Source organism: Hakea prostrata, chromosome 3 (assembly GCF_041222555.1).
Source record: "Hakea prostrata isolate BN-2017 chromosome 3, UWA_Hpros_2, whole genome shotgun sequence".
NCBI classification, from domain to species: Eukaryota; Viridiplantae; Streptophyta; class Magnoliopsida; order Proteales; family Proteaceae; genus Hakea; species Hakea prostrata.
Window position 1 is genome coordinate 21774194 of NC_142602.1, and position 18769 is coordinate 21792962.

The window sequence follows — 18769 nt, forward strand, 5'->3', positions numbered from 1 at the left end:
TTTAGAAGGTCATTTATAGAGATGTCGGGCTCATTGTTGTTATCTAGGCACTGGTAGCTAGCCTAGTTGGTTCCCCCTACTATCCCTTTTGGGCGGTAAATAATGCATCTTCTACTTACCCAAAAAAATGTGCATGAATTATCACCCCAGGTGAAAAAAAAAAACACTTGTTGTGAATTGGTGATTAATCTACCAATGGTCATAAAGTAGGAAATATAAGTTAAATAATGCTTGAAAAATTAATGCATGGAAATTCTATTCTCTTGATGATAGTTTATGAGTTAATTATGGTTAACTTCACTTTGAGGATGGCTCAGTTGGTAACATACCAATACTTGCACGTAGGATGTCAAAATTCGAATCTCCTCGAGGCCAAGGGCAAAGTCTCTTTTTTTTTTTTTTTTGGATGAATAAATAAATATATTAAATAAACCACACCAAAAGGGAAATTACAAAGAGAAAAGAAAGGGAAGAGTTGGGGGGAGCAAACAATCAAGCGGGCGAGGAGAGAAGAACTAAGACTCTAAGAACTAACAATCAACCTATTCCTTGGAGAATCAGCAACAAGGGGATGGGGCATAGTAATAAGTCTAGAAACAACATCAAAATATATGGCATTCCAAATCAAGCTTTGGGAACTAGAATTGGAAGTCCATCTTCTCATGTTGCACTCCCACCATGTGGTGAATAGTAGCAGCAAAGACGAGCTTACCATCACAAATTGTGGAACAAGAACTTTCCAAGGATCCATTTCCAATCTCTAACAAAACCAGATGGGGCGAGAGAAGGGACAGGTGAAGAAAAGGTGGTCAATGTCCTCAATACCGTTCCAACAAAAGATACAATTGGGGTTGCCTGGGATGTTGCGACTGATGAGGAAAGCTCGAGTGGGGAGGGCCAAATTAAGGGATCTCCAAAGGGTTAGAGAATGGCACGGGATATGGCATTTGAACCAAACTAGGGGGGTCTAAGGGACAGGGGGCAATGGGATCTAAGAAGATTCCAAGCAAAGGCGGTAGTGAAGGTTTTGGTGGGGGATGGGATCCACACAGTGATGTCAAAGGTGGAGGGGGGGGGGGGGAGGGAACTCCAAACTTGTGTCAGACAGGGGGTGGGGAGAAGGGGCCAAGATCCATTAGAGATGAAAGAGGAGAGGGGGATTGTTTTTGGGATGTGGGAATCATAAGCAGCCTGGGGACCCATAATAGAGAACAATATGTCCATCGGATGCCAGGGGTCAAGCCAAAAGGAGGTGGAGGAGCCAGAGGAGATTTGAGTAGAGATTGCAGAAAGGGTGAGAGGTCGAAGAGTTAGAAGTTTTTTTCATATCCAAGAAGAGGTAGAGAGGAGCGGGGAAGTCCAGATGGAATCCGCTTTGGGGAGATATGAGTGTACCCAAGAAACCCATAGGGAATCATGTTTAGAGGCAATTTTCCATATGAGTTTGGGGAGACAAGCCAAATTAACATCATAGATCTGACGGATACCAAGCCCTCCTTCAGATTTAGGCCGGCAAGTGGCAGCCCAACTGACAGAATGGAGAAAATGAGTGGATTCTTAGCCCTTCCAAAGAAAAGCAGAAAAGAGGGATTCCATGGTATGGATGGTAGTTTGGGGAGAGGGAAGATGTCACACTAGTAGAGATAGGAGGATTAGAGGACAAAACGAATGAGAACAACTTTACCGGCAAAAGAGAGAAACTTGCCTTTCCAAAGTTGGAGTTTCTTCCTAATGTGATCAAGCATAGAGGAGCAATGATGGCGGATGAGCCTACCAGGGATAAGGGGGAGTCCCAAATAGGTCACAGGGAAGTTCCCAAGCTTGAAGCAGAGAGAGCTGTAAGAGGGAGGAACAAACTGAATCAGAGGTGCCCGAGATGAAAATAATGGATTTCTCAACATTGACTTTGAGACCAAACAGGGACTTGAAGAAGGAGAGAGTGGAGAGAATAGAGGAGATAGAGGAGTGATCTGCTTTAGAGAAGATCATGAGATCATCAACAAAAGCAAGATGTGTGCGCTTTAGGCTTTATATTTGGGAATGGGGGAAATGAGGAACTAGTCAATCTTGGATTGGAGGAAGCGGGATAAGGTTTCTAGGGCTACGGTGAAGAGGTAGGGGGAGAGCGGGCACCCTTGAAGGATTCCAACATGGGAGGGGAAGTAGCCTGTAGGGGAGCCATTAGTGATGATGGAGAAGTGAGCAGTAGAGATGTAGATCTCAATCTAGTGGACAAAAGGAGGATGGAAACCCATGGCTAAGAGAACCTCACTAATAAAGTCCTAGCGGATGGAGTCAAATGCTTTGTGGAGGTCAACCTTAAGGAAAGCGGTTGGGGAGTGGGAAGAGCTATCAAAACGTTTGACAATTTCTGCACAAAGGAGATTATTATCTGAGATACTATGGCCGGAGATAAAAGTTGACTGGTTAGGACTCACAAGAGAGGGCAAGACAAACTTGAGCCGATTGGTAAGGATTTTGGGGATGAATTTATAGAGGAAATTACAGAGGGAGATGGGGCGGAAATTGGAAAGGGAGGAGCCTCCAGGCTTCTTGGGGATAAGGTAGAGAAAAGTTTGGTTGACGGAGGCAAGTTGAGAAGGATTGAGGAAGAAGCTCCAAATAGCATGAACTAGATCATTCTCAATAAAATCCCAAGCTCCTCTTTATATTATGTAATATCCCAGTTCCCAATATATAAAGCTCTATTTGTTCTAAAAAGAATTAAGAATAGTAATAATAATAAAATTAAATTAATGAGCTATTATATCCATATATCACTTCCGGGCCCCGGTTGGAAAATCCCCAATTGGTATATATATGCCGATTCCATAGTGTTCCTATTATAAATCTCAAACTGTCAATTAATCGAGTAATATAATGACTAAATCGGATATTTGGCGAAAAACATGAAATGATTTGAAATAGAAAATCACATTGGGACCCGGGGAAAAAAAGTTCTAGATCATCTAGGAACATGAGACCAATAAGTTGATTTGAGGCCTGCAATTCATCAATGGAACAGTGATATTAAACCTATTCAAGGCAGAAACTAGAAGAGAAAGCTGATAAGCAAAACATGACTATGAGCACCTGCCTGAAGAACCCATTTATAATCGGATCCAACAGTGAACATAAGATAGTTATAAAGAGCTATCACATCTATATTGCAATCTAACAACTTAATGGTTTTCATTTGCAACATATTCCTAATTTACCCTCAACTGAAGAATTCAAAAAACTGATTTGCTGAAAGAAACTGAAACCAGATGGATGAAAAACCAAATCAACTTACTAACCCGAAATTCACTAAAATCATATTTTTATGTAATTTTACTTACCAAAATATGTTAAACCAATCTGAAACTGAAACTGAAACCAACGTACATAATAACAAACTGATTTCAGGAACCGGTTAATAAGAACCCAAAACCAAATATTTTCTATCTAAAATAATATGTAAAGAAAACCTAAATAAGAAAAGGAATAAAGTATAACCCAGTTGATGATGGTTTGTGACAGGAAGAGAGTGAGCACGCAGAGCTTCCAGCATGAACTTCCATGCCAGAGAAAACCATGTGTGCTCACTCTCTTCTGTCACCTCCAATAAACCAGGTTGAGCAAAAGAAATTCATCACCTTTTCACCAACAGAGAACTTGCGCCATCCTCTCATCCTCTCCCTTCCACCAGCTCTAAAGCACATGAATGAGCCTTAGATAGCTTGCTGTGATTTCTGAGAAACAAGTGAAGCTCCTGTTCAGGTTTATATAGAGGAGGAGAAGGAAGAAGGTGGTGGTGGTAGTGGTGGTGATCTCATTTACGTATAAAATAAATGTGGGTTATTCACTCATCGGTTTTGGTTTCTCTCCTAATAATTTAATGGTAAAAGAACCATTATAGAAAGAATATTATCATTTGCTCTCATTCCCAAGATGCAGAGAATCAACGAACCTCACTTACTGATCATTTCCTTTAACCGATGCACCTTGTAATTCTAAATTTCAAACATGCCTCCCTTCTCCTGCGTTTACTTCACCTCCTTTTCCTGCTTCTTTTCATATTATATCTCTTGATCTCTCTAAAAAACATGTTCAGAAGTATTCTATTGAATTGAATTGAGGTAGAGAAAGAGAAAGAGCTAGTGGGTCTCATCTAGAATGTGTCATCAGGAACTTGACTCACATTGTGCCATGTGTTGCTTCTAAAACACAAGGAAGATCAAATTTTCATCCTCAAGTTGGTTAGCTGATCAGCTCTTGGAGCTAGCGTAGTACTTTTCTAGAAAAGTTCTCTTAGTCAAAGTAACAAACAGTGGCCCCAAATTATTGGGGTATGTCAATTCACACAAACCAAGTTCCATGAACTACTAGAAGTGCTAGTAGCTTCCATTATGGACTGTGACGTTGAGGATGCAAAGAGAGCAAAAAATTTTGCTTTTGGAAGGAAGAAATGATTTGGGCTTTTAATTCCATCTAGTATTTTACACCTTCAACAATAATAGGGAGATTTATGGTCTCAAAGAGTCTAATCATAGGTGTAACCATTGAATCATAGATGATTTTTATTTTACGGTATTTGTTTTTACTTTTCTGAGATTTGAGGTCTATCTGCACCAATTTATGTACACCTCACTATATCCTTATTATAGTTTTTATATACTTTCTAAAGATATTGGAAACACTTGGCAATATAAACCACACGTCGAAGATTTATAAGAATTCACTAGTAATTTTATATTTCACCAAAAAGCATCAGCATGTTCAATCCCATCTCACAAGATAAAGTGTATTGTTAGGGGGACCAATGTAGTTACATTTAGTTAAAGGTTGGTAAATATAATTGCTCTAATGACTAAAAAAATACTCTGAAGATGCATGCTTCCCATATAAAGCAATGATTTTTGGATACTTAAGCCAATAGCAATATATTATGGCATAGTGTGGAAGAGAAAAGGGTTCATTTTGAATCCATTTCTCTTACACAGGCATGATTCATACCTCATAGGGACCATCCTATAGGCAACCCACCACCTTAAATCTCATGCTAAGCTAAGATTTTAGGAGTAGGAGCTGTACAATCAAATTGAAAAGGAAAATATATGATTAACCCATTTAGATTTATTATTGGACCGGCTGGGCGAACCGGGTTTTATTGGAATGGTTGTCCCATTCTTAATCATTTCAATCTGTTGTATTATCTTGGACCAAGGATGATAAATGGTGGGTTTTGAAGCAGGCAGGAAAATGCTTTCCTTGTTGATCAGTTACGCTTTTCACTTTAAGCTTTATGGTTATTCCCATTTTGGGAGATGGAGATGAAGTCAATGAGGGGGAGCTTCCCCACTCCACCCAACCATTTGATTCCTTGATTAATTTTTTATAGCGGATTTGGGTTATCAAGTATGTTAATGATTCTTTATGATTCGGCACAGGGCTTCTTGTGGTTGGCTGGAATGGCATGTTCGACCTCGTGGTACCCCCTAAAGCCCATTTCCCTCAAGTGGCCACCTCGCAAGCCTACCCTAACAAGAATTGTGATCAAATTTTCTAAAGCACTTTAGGGTTCCATGTTAATTTCAACTATCTATAGATTACAAATGCCTTAATACTATATTACATGTTAAGAAAATCTGGTTCCATGTTGTCTTCAGAGAAAGAACACATTAAAGGGAGCTCAAAGCAATCAATTAGGATTCTAGTGAGGTTATACTGATAGGGTCAGTGTTTGCGCTGGTAATTTATAGGGTTAATGCTTGCATAGGTGGAACTCAAAAGTTCGAACATTGCACAGTGGGGGCATAAGGTCACCACTACTGTATCCCCCTACCAATGAAGATTCAACTATCAAACACCCAAACCTACGAAATCAGGATTCATTTGAGCCAAACCAGTGAAGCAATAGGCCCAAGCTCAGATGGTTTGAATGCAGTATGTATCCATAGTTGTATAGATAGTAGTAGAACATCCCTTCATTTGGCGAAAATTCAACTTTATTGAAGAAAGCCTGATTGTGCTTGATGTCTGATGCATTGAAGGCATCATAATCCTTGCTTTCTGCCACACTAAGTACATATTTCATTAGTTGAACCAATGGAGTCTGTGTAGATACATTGTAGTACAAATGAGCACCATTCAGTGTTTTGTACGTACTTTTGGTTACCTAGTGTAGATGCTGGAAGCGAGTAGAAGCTGCAGAAATGAGTAACTTCTTGAGTGTCTGGACCTCTACTACATAGTTATCCACAACATTTTCCTTAGGAAGAAGACAGTGAGAGATATCATCCCCATTAAAAATCCTGCGCTAGAGCAAACTGATTCAGGTAGTTTCTAAGCAGTCGAGCTATAACAGCAGGGTACGTCACATTGCTCCATTTTCCTGAACCCTGGAGTAACTGTTGATTCAGGCAGCTTATAATACTCTATCGTCTTGCTCATTGTCATCCTTTCACAAAGTTCAGAGAAACCACCATGAATGAGATTTTTAGGGTTATGACCAACACCAAAAATCACAAGTTGAAATTGGCGTCGAAAGAACAGCTCCAGAAGTATAAGTCGCTTGCCAAATATTTTCCACGTAAGCCCTCCTCGTAATCTCCATCATCTTAATAGGTGCAAGCTTCTTTGATTTTTTTTTTTTTTTTTTTGGTAATTCAGCTTCTTTGATTTAACCTTCTTATGAAAACATAAGAAATCAATTACAGTCATGCTAACATCATCATCTTAGATCCTGATCTTTACAAGGACACCTGTAATGAAAGCAGCCAGCTTCTTTGAATCCGTAACGCAAACACCAGTGTACGTGCCAACTCTCTTAATATAACCAAGATGCCGAAGAGGTCGACGAAATTCTTTCCAATAACTTATATAAACATGTCTTGTTTGCAAGGAGATTGTAAATCTTCATTCAGGTCTCCTCATTGTCATGCCACAAGTGGTCCATTCATATGCACTTGGAAGATTATAAGGTTCGTGCTTAACTTAAAGAGTGTTAGTTGTTCGAGTGGACCTTCAGGTAAGGTTCTTGAAACTCTAAAACCTTGAATTGAAAAACTGGTTGGGTTTCCCAGAATTGATGTTTCTTCCCCAAATCAGAATGTGAGCTTAGAACTCTCTCGGCTACGGCACCAATTGAGCTATGATTCTCAGGAGGTGGAGTCGCATCAGAGTCTGGCTTTCCCGAGTTGCTACTAAGACATCTCAACAATCATTAGTTGAGTAAAAGTGAATTTTATCAAATAGAAAGCACAATTTGCGAAGAAGACTACTAGAGAACTGAACAAATAAGAAGTAAATTAATAACAAGCAAGTGGCTTTTGCACACACTACAAAATCAACCAGTATATTAGTTACTTAGAATATGAACAAGTGGATGCACATTCTGTGTTACCGGAGGTGATATCGAAGACAGAACAGAGAGGAAGCCATAAAACCACTATTCGAGAAACAGAGAAACGTTTAGAATCCAGAAAGAACCAATGGAGCTTTCGAAAACCAAGAGCAAAGGAAGGTTCAAGAACACAAACCCAGGACCTTAAGACAATTGAATTCATGTACTGCTTGGACCTTATGGTGTTTAAATGCTGCTTTTACTACTTGTAAAGTCCTTGTAGTCTGCTGGAATTTTGTTGGCTTGCACAACCATGTCTTTAGCAAAAGAAAATAAGGAGAGTAATCAATGGGTATTGTCAATGATTTTTGTCTCCACCTTGATTATGAGAAAGCACAAAGCCCAATGAAACCTCCTCGTGCTACGGTGAAGCCTCTGGAAGTCTAATTAGTACACCAAAACACTCGAGTGAGAAGATTTGATTCAAAATATGTCAAGAATCATATCCCATATAATCTAGGAAATCACTCAATAAAAGAAAAACATATTCCAATAAATGAGAAGATTTTTTGGAGCTTTGGAGGAGCATATTTTCTTTAGTTTATTTTAGGCCACCGTCTACACTTTTTCTTTCTCTTAAGTTTATTTAGGTTTTCTCTAGTTTTCTTTGATTGCTTTGTGAGATTTTAGTTTTCTCTAGTTTTCTTTGATTGTTTTGTGGGGTTCTAATTTCTAGATTGAATGTTTAGGTTCAATTTTTCTATGTAATGCGACTTCAATTTCACACTTCTAGTTCAAGTTTCAAGTTTGAAGATTAAATTTTTTTTTTCTAGGTCTAGCAATTGCATGATCTAGATTTGGTAGTTAGGGTTGGTTGAAATTTGAATCATTTGTTCAAATTTTTTTCTATTATTCGAGATTCAAAGATGCAAGTAAGTAATATTCGCCAATAATCTTCTCTCCCCCCTCCATTCCTGCTTTTATCTACCCCTCCATATTCTTAACTTAGGATTTATTTTTTAGTACTTATTTATTATTCTCCTTTTTCCCTGGGTCCTTAATCAAATATGCCTACAGTCGTACCTCTCTTTGGTTAATGTTTCCATTTTCCTTTTATTACTTTGTTATTTACTTTAAGCATTTTTGTCTCTTTAATATTCATTCCCCCGATCGGTGGACTATAAGCTATGACAAATGGTCCACGGTCAAAGTCCTCCTAATTATACTCTCCTTCCCTCGATCTAGAGCTGACACTCGGATCACTTCCTTATTTATTTATTTATTTATTTATTTATTGTTCACATTTTTCCTGCCTTTTATTTATGGGTTTTCTTTATTTATTTATTATATGATGAATGGTTACGTTATGTTTGCTTTATTTTTTTAGTCACAATTCGATCATTTTAGATGTATGTGTTAGGACCGCTCATTTAGTTTAATTAATTAGTTAAGAATTTTGAATCGTTACACTCTCACGCTACCATTAAGAGGTTAAATTCTAAGTGACATATCTCTTTGAGATCGACCCGTTAACTACACGATACCATGCGCTTGCGGTTATTTTTAGTAGATCAAAATTTGCTTTTTTATTTCTAAAATATTTTGGAGTTGGCCCATAATCACATCTCTAGCCCACCATGCTCCAAATCAAGCCCATTTTCGCACTTGAAAATTTGAACGGACCTCTTGACATGTTGTAAAATTGCAAGTTTCATATCCAAAACTCCAAATGTTTGCTTAAATCTTGAAAAGTCCTAAAATCTGCAAAAACAACATAAAGCCCAAGGTATCACTCTAAGTGTGTAAAATGCAGGCTTTATATTTTATCCCTGAGATCAAAAGCAAAATTCCACTGTTGGATTTGAGGATCAAGAAGTCGTGAAACTCTCCTCCAAAATCAGCTCGATCGAACATCGGATGACCATTCAATGAAAGGCTTGATCGAAACTAGACAGAGACACTCAAAAACGGGATTTTTCTCTCTTCCTTCTCTGAATAGGATTCTTTCTCCTCTTTTTTTCCTTCTTTGATCAAGTCTCAAATAGGAAATAAAATATTGAAGCATTCAAAGGACCCCTTCTCTCCATGTTTTTTACTTAAGGAAGCTTTTAGAGTGCACTATAACTTGATGAACAAGACTTTCCTTTATGGAGTGGAATACAATCCAGCTTGGTTCCATTAGGACTCTCTTTACAGAATTTTCCAATAATACATTTGTAGATTTGATTGATAATTTCTAATCTTAGCTATAGATCAAAATTTGCTTCTTTAATTCTAAAATATTTTGGAGTTGACCCATAATCACATCTTTAACCCATCATGCTCCAGATCAGGCTCATTTTCTCACTTATACATTGATGCGAGGGTTCTTTTCAATAATCTCATATTTAAGAGTTTCGATCAAGTCACCTCAATTCCTTAGTCGGAGTGCCCTATCCAATTCCAATGAATTCAACTTTTATTTTCTACTCTCTTTTTTTCATTTCTTTTTGAACTTTTGTCATGCCATACAAAACATTGATCTCAATTCCTAGCCAAAGGAACACAAAACCATAGATGGTCCAACGCCTAAGTTAAGGGCTTTTTATTTTTCTAAGAAAATTTTCATCTCAACATAATACAAGTTACTTTCCTCTCAATAGGATTTTTATGTGTTCATGACGGGTACCAAAATCACTTTCATTTCACACATCATAACAATTGAAAGGATATGTACACTAACCAAAAGCCAAAATTAAAATTTACAAAGAAGTTATTTCCCTCCACACTTAAGTAATGCAATGTCCTCAATGCATGTATGAAAAGAGGGGAAGAAGAAAAAAAAAGAGGGTATTATTGGAAAATTTTGTCCAAGAATGAAGCAATAATCGAGAGCTCACCAGGTGTCAAACCCTACAACTAAAGAACCACCTCATACTCCATGGCAAGACCATGGATCTTCTGATGTGCTCGGATAGCCTTTATTGTTCGAACAACGTTGTCCTCGGCAAGACAAATGGGAAGAGGGTGATTAACCTGGGTAGGAGTTCTGGTGGCTCTAGGTGATCGGGAAGTTAAGTTCAGAAGGTGGCTCTCAGTTGAACAGATACCAATCGCCACCCCTTATGGTTTAATGGGCAAATCCCCTCAGCAAGGATGCTGCCCAACCATCCTAGTTCACTACTAGGACGCTTGGAGAAAGAGAAGAGATGAAAACCTAAGTAAGCTATGGGAAAGGTCACGAACTCAAATAGAAAATAAATGAAGGAATAAGAGAAGAAACAAAGCAGAGGACAAGGAATTTACTTGTTTAAATCTTAAACTTTGAGCTGGAAGCTGAGAAACTGGAAATCATAAGTTCGTTGTAGACTTCGAATGCAGGCAAGTTTGCAAAATGGCAAAGTGGAAAAAAAGAGAGAATGCACAGGTGTTTAAGTAGGCATTGGGAGGATGATTTGAATGGACGAGATTAACCTCAATCAACGGACAAGGATAAACGATGGTTCTAGTGGCAGAAATCAATGAACGAGATTAGTTGAGGACCATCAGTTGAAGAATGCTGACGATTCGAGCATGAGAGGGTAATGATGGCAGCAGCTCCGAAGGACCACGTGGCATTTGCACAGGTTAAAAGCACATATGGCTCTATGAACGTACCATTGTGCAGGCAAAGTAATAAATGCAAAGTTTGGAGAACTAGAGGATGTTTGGTTTTCCGCCTACCGAATTCAGTGATCGCTATCGAGAAAAAGCAAACCAAGCCATCAGTAGTTTCATCCCATTCACTTGGCCTGGGAGATCATAATAAGGATAAAATAACACTTAACCCGGTTCGACGACGGTCGGGTCAATGACTCTGGTCGAGGTAGTTTGGAGATTGAACCATCAAGTAGCATGATATATGATCGAACGGCCACCAAGAAAGAGCATGGACAAATCCAACGGTCGAGAATAGTAGGTAAACCCTATATAAACTAAAGGTTTATACGCAACCTCTTTTAGGTTGGAGTGGGGAGGCGATGTCCTTTTTTTTTTGGTGGGCTTTTAACCTCTTTTAATTGCTGTTAGATATAAGCTTTTTGCCATCCCCCTTAGATTAGCATAGGATATTTTCCTTAAGGCTGCGTTTGTTTGCTGGAATAAAGGTGGGGTGGGAAAATTCTTGAAAAAAGTGTAGATTTCTTACTTTTCCTTTAAATCCCAAAATGGTACATTGTTTGGTTGTTTGGGGTGGGAAAGTGGGAGACAAGTTTCCTTGATTCAAGGAAACTTGTCTGCTGATGTGGCAGCCCAACTTGGAAAGTTGGGAAAAGTAAAAAGTGGGACCCACCCCTATCACTTTTCCACAAAACCCTTTCTTTTTCTTTCCTTCACCCTCACCCCACTACACATGGGATTCACATCCTCTGTAATTCCCTTCCCTACAATTCCCTGTAATTCCCTCATAAGATTGTGCCATGTGGCATTCAAGTAATCCAACGGTTATCTAATTTAAAATAAATTTGAATTTTATTTGAACCCACCCATAAATTTGAATTTTATTTAAACTCTAGTTTGTTGGATAACCATTGGATTACTTAAATGCCACATGGCACAATCCAATGAGGGAATTATAGGGAATTGTAGGGAAAGGAATTACCGAGGATGTGGATCCCTACACATGGGACCCACATGTTATGTTTTTTTTTTCCCACCCCACCTTTGCAAACAAAGGCAACCTAAGGTATTATAATGTCACATGGACTAGTTAGACTAGGGTCTACAGACCACAATTGCAACCACACTTGCATGTAATCCATATTTAACTCTCTACCAGAATGCACCCCACTTAGGAGCAATCAACATATATATAATTAATATTATCATTAACTCCATCCAATGTGGGACTAAACAAATATGGTAAATTAAATTACCTTATATATGCCTAATTACCAAAATACTTGGATCAAAATCTTCACATCCAAACCAATGTAGGGTTGGTTGAGTGGTAAAGATCCATACTTCTAAAAAAAAGAATCTTCACATCCAAAAGAGTTCTATAGAAACAAGAATCAAACAAGAGCCCTAAAACAACACTAGGGAGGTAAAGTTTTTAAAAATAAAAATCCAACAAATAGCAGCTGACAGTAAAAGTAGATCGACTTGTACATACTAGTTAGGCATGGCTAACCGAATCCAACGCACTGGTCATCATCTCCCTTACGACCTTGTAAACGAGATTCTTCTCAAGTTGCCTGTCAACTCTCTGGTACGTTTCAAGTGTGTGTGCAAAGAATGGTTCACAAGGATCAACAACCCTAAATTTGCAAAAGTTCAACTCCAACAATCTATATCTAGTGGAATTATATATCGATCATCGGAACCAGACAAGTTTTCTTACGTTAGTTACTCTTCAGAGGTAGAAAAGGGGCGAATTGATTTTGATTTGAACAAACCGAAATCTCTTAGGGGCTGCCTAAAGCTACGAGACTCCTGCAATGGTCTCATTCTCTTTGCCAGCACGTACAATGATCATCAATTTTACGTCTGTAACTTCATCACCGAATTGTTTCTGAAATTTCCTTGGTTCGGCCTTGGCCACATATGTTATCACTGGGGGACATCGCTGGCTTATGATGAATCAAATCAGAAGTACAAGGTTATCATCCTCTTTAATGTTGTGTATTCACATCGATATGATGATATTAGTCCAGAGTTATATGGAACCAAACGAGTTGGTGTATTTACAGTGGAGGATATAGATGTTCGAGGTGACTGTAATGGATCATGGAGGGGTTTGGAAATCCCTACTGGCTACAATGAGTTCACGGGATTTAAACCACCTTCTGTCAACGGAGCTTTACATTGGCTGACATATAAAGAATTCCAAACCAAAGTAAACATCTTACAGATGGATCTTGCAACTGAGGATTTCAAGTTGATGGAAATCCCAGTAACCCCAAGACAAGTATCAGATATTGTTTTACTAAAACTGAAGGATTCTCTATATCTTACCAATATGGTTTCTCACAACGAATTGGACTTGTGGGTTTTGAATGATCCTGTGAAACAAACATGGAGTAAGCAACATAGAATCAATTTTGCGTTTTTGATTCAAGAACCTAGTGCTAGTCGGTGTTGTTTTAACCCAATTTTTGCCATGGAGAAGCCTATTCCTGTGATAATCTTCTATTCCATGTATGAACAGGATCTTCTGTTCTATGATCTCAACTCTGGGAAGTTCCAGGCAGAGAACAAGGAGAGTAGAATGAGAATAAAGAGCACAGAAATGGTTGTACATATCAACAGCCTTATCACCTGCTAACTTGGTTTCTAGAATTCGATCTATTTTTTTTTTTTTTTTTTCTTTTTCTTTTTCTTTCTAGAATTCACCAGATGAGTTCATCATATCATGGTTTGCAATTTGCTTTCGTTGTGAACACAATTTTCTCTACATGGATAATCTTTCTATAATTCAGAGGTCCCATGGTGAATTTGCTTTAGCTTGATTGACACTTGTTATTCTCATTTTTGTCATTCAAATTTCGCACAAACTAAAAAATTCTTCACAAGCACCCCTCGGTTTGTGATGGAACTAGGGTTGAATTATTGGTGACTCGGAGAGAAGACAGATTTCCTTTTTCTTTTCTTTTTTTTAATATTCATTGTTGCAATGAATAGTTCTGGAGTTTAAATAAATTCCAATACATATTATATATGGCTATGATACGAGAGTCCGGGTGGGAATAGATTAGGGTTATGACAGCTGTACAAGAGTGAATTAGGGTTTACAAGAGTCCATGCATGAGTGAATTGTAGAAGTCACTAAAAAAAACCCATTTTTGGCAAAAACGTCGTGAAAAATAAATGCCTACGATTACATGCCCGTCACCGCTGTCGTCGTCTATATTTGCGTCGTGAAAAATAGGCGATAGTTTTTTAGCCTCGACTAGTAATATCTAACAGTCCTATCCACAGCTCTCAAATTGTTAATAACTTAATGACCTCCAATTTTATAGAATCCATAGGAATTCCAAGAAGAAAGTGATCATGATTGGAATTGAGGTATAGAACTCTCAATTGGAAGCGCTTCTGCAACTAGTAACCTTGGTTTAGCCTAGAGGAACTCCCAACTCAACTCTTGTAAAGAAAGAAAACAGGATGAAGTGGATCAACTAATCTTTTTGGTCCGTAAACTACCAATCAAAATACCATGATGCAGTAAAAAATTTATATAAGGTATTACTATTATTGTATTATAAAAGTACAAACTCAAGCGACACCACTACATTTCCGTTTCCTTGAAACCCTTATCTATTCAATCAATTAGACTTTTAAGTCACAAATAAATAATATTCAAAATTACAATTTTCTATTCAATCCTATCTAAAACTGTAATTTTCCATTCATAATCATAATTATTAATCATGTAAACAAGAAGTCATAAAAAGAATATTAATAGGTTCATTTTTTTCAATATCTTTAAAATAAATACCAATTTCAAATCATAATTAATTGAAAACATTTTTCAATTATTTTCTTAAATACCCTTATATTCTCCAAATATCTAAGGGTTTTTTTTCTTTTCGAGATTTCTTTCGAAAATCATTGTTCATTATTTTGATTACTAACATTTAATTTTATTGTCAATGGTGGATTAGTAGAGCGGTTAAAAGCCCAATTTTCCATGGGGAGCTCCTCGGTTCGCACCCATCCAGCGGCACCTATATTAGTAATATTCACCCACCCTATATATAAACCCTAAACCCTAAACCCACCCTATATATAAACTCTTCGGATTTAAAAAAAAAAAAAACATTTATTTTTATCGATTAAGTTAACATAAAAAATATGATCCAATGTCTATCTATTTCCAAAAATCCAAGGTTTTTCCTCCTTTTCAGGATTTATTTCCTCAACCACTGTTCTTTTATTTTAGTTGACTCTTCGTCTTACTATGGGCGTATTTTTATTCTTTATTTTAGTTGACTCTTCGTCTTACTATGAGCGTATTTCTAGAGCATTGGGAGGCAGCCTCTTGTTAGAGGCCTAAAGTTTTAAGAGGTCTGTGGTTAGACCCTCCGTTCCCTCCACATTCCTCCCTAATTCCATCCCCAAAGGACCTATGGCCCCCAATCACAAAGACTAGCATCCACTAGGTAAAACAAAAACATTTATTTTATCTTCCACCCAAAGAGGAAAATATTGATTGTTAATTAAGTTAGTACAAAATACAAACTACCTCTACATTCCTTAAAATATCTAGAGTATCTTTCTTATTTTCCAAGATTTCTTTAAGTTGCCCTTTATCTTTGCCAGCTGCGGATGGTGGAGATTTCGCCACATGTACAAAAGGCAATCCAACGGTGTGAGATCAAAAGTTGGGGTTTTAATTATAAATATGACTTTTTGTTTTTACACTCAAGGGTTTTGAAAGGAATCTGGATCCTCACCCCGTCGGGGTAGCACAGAGTGCTCCCCGACGGGTTCCTGACCACACAAAACATGGGGCCCACGGGTAAAATTAAAAAATTTTTTTTGTGGTTTTCCAAAAAGTGTTTTCACCGTGGGCCCCACTACTTTGTGTGGTCAGAAACCATCGGGGGAGCACTTTGTGCTCCCCGTCGGGGGAGCACTTTGTGCTCCCCGTCGGGGGAGCTCGGACTCTTTTGAAAGTTTGCAAATTTACGAAATGAAGCCCTACACTCTACCCAATTGTAATCCCTTTTCTTCTTTCGCCATAGCTAAACTCCTATTTTTCAAGCCCTAGAGAGCAAAAGAGATGCCCTTCGCTCCACCGAATCCTCTAGAGAGCGAAAGTTACATTGAAAAGCAGAACTATAGCCTGGGACAAGCAAAAGCTTTCGCTTGTTCTCTATTTTTATGATAGCCAAAGACTAGATTGATTGATTTCAGAATGGCGAAAAGAGAAAAGGGATACAAAGTCGGAAGGGACTTTATTTCATAAATTTGCAAACTTTTAAAATTCTTGAATATAAAAAATTAAAAATTAAAAAAAATCATATTTTACGATTAAATCCTCACTTTTTGATCTCACACCGGTGGATTGCATTTTGCACATTTGGCAAATCTCCACCGTCGGCAGCCAGCAGGCTGCTGTATAAAAATCGCTTAGATTAGCATAGTTTGGATATTTTCCTTTTGCCGATTTCAGACCGCCATCGCACACAACCTCGGCTCATGCTGGGCCCGCGCCCATCATCCCCAAGCACAGTGACACGGGGGGTTGAATTAGGCTCAACACCTCTGCGGTTACCCCTTTAGCGGCTCACTGCCTGTCCCTGTGTACCAGCGCCAATACATGAGGAAGAATTTGTTAACCAACAACTCCTCACTTCTGACAGGGGCTGGCAGCCACCCTGTGCTTGTTCTTTGGAATCTGTAACTCATAGACTTTGATCTGGGTCTTCAAACCCTCGGGTGATTTTTTTTTTTTTTTTTTGTAAAGATTCTGAGTTGATCAACAACTGAGAAGATTTGAGTGAAGCCACAAAACCCTAATGACTCCGACTCCGACTCCGACTCCAACTCAATCTAGCTTCTATTACCCGTTTCTCTACGTCTGTTTTCAGATAGATTATAAAAGCAATAGCAGCTGAGAGTTAAAAGTCCATCGACTTGCACATACTAGTTAGGCATGGCTAAAAGAATCCAAGGCATAGGTCATCTCTCTTACGAACTTGTAAACGAGGTTCTTCTCAACTTGCCTGCCAAATCTCTGGTACGTTTCAAGTGTGTGTGCAAAGAATGGTTCACAATGATCAATAACCCTGAATTTGCAAAAGCTCAACTCCAACAATCTAAATCTATTGGGATCATATATCGATCATCGGAACCAGATAAGTTTTCTTATATTAGTTATTCTTTAGAGGTAGAAAATGGGCTAATTGATTTCGATTGGAACAAACAGAAATCTATTCGGAGATACCTAAAGCTACGAGACTCCTGCAATGGTCTCGTTCTCTTTACCAACACTCACTCTTATGATCAATTTTACGTCTGTAACTTCATCACCAATTTGTTTCTGAAACTTCCTTATTGGTTCTCCCATGGCGACAATTGTTATCACTGGGGGACATCGCTGGCTTATGATGAATCAAATCAGAAGTACAAGGTTGTGATCGTCTTTGATGTTGTGGATTTTGATCGATATGATGATATTAATCCAGAGTTATATGGAATCAAGCGAGTCGGTGTATTTACAGTGGATGATATAGATGTTCGAGGTGACTGTAATGGATCATGGAGGGGTTTGGAAATACCTACTGGCTACGATAAGTTCACGGGAGTTAAACCACCTTCTGTCGACGGAGCTTTACATTGGCAGCTGACATATAAAGAATTCCAAACCAAAGTAAACATCTTACAGATGGATCTTGCAACTGAGGATTTCAAGTTGATGGAAATCCCAGTAACCCCAAGACAAGTATCAGATATTGTTTTACTAAAACTGAAGGATTCTCTCCATCTTACTAATATGGTTTCTCACAACGAATTGGACTTGTGGGTTTTGAATGATCCTGTGAAACAAACATGGAGTAAGCAACATAGAATCAATTTTGCGTTTTCGATTGAAGAACCTAGTGCTAGTCGGTGTTGTTTTAACCCAATTTTTGCCATGGAGAGGCCTACACCTGTGATAATCTTCTATTCCATGTATGAACAGGATCTGCTGTTCTATGATCTCAACTCTGGGAAGTTCCAGGCAGAGAACAAGGAGAGTAGAATGAATATAAAGAGCACAGAAATGGTTGTACATGTCAACAGCCTTATCACTTGTTAATTTAGTTTCTAGAATTTTTTTTAATTTTATTTTTGGTTCCAAAATTCATATTTATGTTGTGGTTTTGCATCATAGATCATCGTATCATGGTTTGCAGCTTGATTCTAGGAAGATAATTGGCTGGAGGTGGGGCAGAACCTTAAGTCAAAAGCAATATATGATATACCCAGTACAATGAGTAAGGAAAAAATATCATCATATGTGGATGGAAATGGATGTTGGAGAAAGGAAAAATTCAAAAATATATTACCTTCCGATGGTTGCGTTAAAATTGAAGCATGTCCACCGGCAAGTACAGGTGGAGGAAATGATATATGGCTATGGAATCCATCACAGAATGGATGTTTTACAATAAAATCTGCATATGAAGTGTTAGAAGATTCCAATAGTCTTTGTGTGGACCTTTCTTTTGATAACAGGTATTGGGAGGCCATTTGGAAGTTAAAGGTGCGGTAAAGAATCTCTTGTTTCATGTGGGTTCTAAGTCTGAACAGGCTGCTAACTAATGATAGGAAGTGGAAAATGGGAGTCATGAACCACTCCTTCTGTAACTTCTGTCTTCATGAAGCCGAAACTAGTCTACATGTATTTAGAGATTGCCAATATGCGAGTGGAGTATGGAAACGATTAATCCCAATGAATCAACAAGGACATTTCTTCAATTGTGATCGTCGTGATTG

General features: G+C 38.2%; 2 protein-coding genes and 1 pseudogene across 2 annotated transcripts; 2 read left to right on the plus strand and 1 right to left on the minus strand.

Moving 5' to 3' along the window:
- Nucleotides 1-5873: 5873 nt before the first annotated feature.
- On the minus strand, nt 5874-7550 carry LOC149021570 (glycylpeptide N-tetradecanoyltransferase 1 pseudogene; annotated as a pseudogene).
- Nucleotides 7551-12467: 4917 nt separating this feature from the next.
- On the plus strand, nt 12468-13610 carry LOC149021571 (putative F-box protein At1g19160). Its single transcript, XM_089147462.1, has one exon. The coding sequence runs from the start codon at nt 12468-12470 to the stop codon at nt 13608-13610; it is 1143 nt and encodes a 380-aa protein (XP_089003588.1).
- Nucleotides 13611-16943: 3333 nt separating this feature from the next.
- LOC149021572 (putative F-box protein At5g50220) lies at nt 16944-18089 on the plus strand. The gene has a single exon (XM_089147463.1). It carries the CDS (start codon nt 16944-16946, stop codon nt 18087-18089), a length of 1146 nt encoding a protein of 381 aa, XP_089003589.1.
- The last annotated feature ends 680 nt before the right edge of the window (nt 18090-18769 follow it).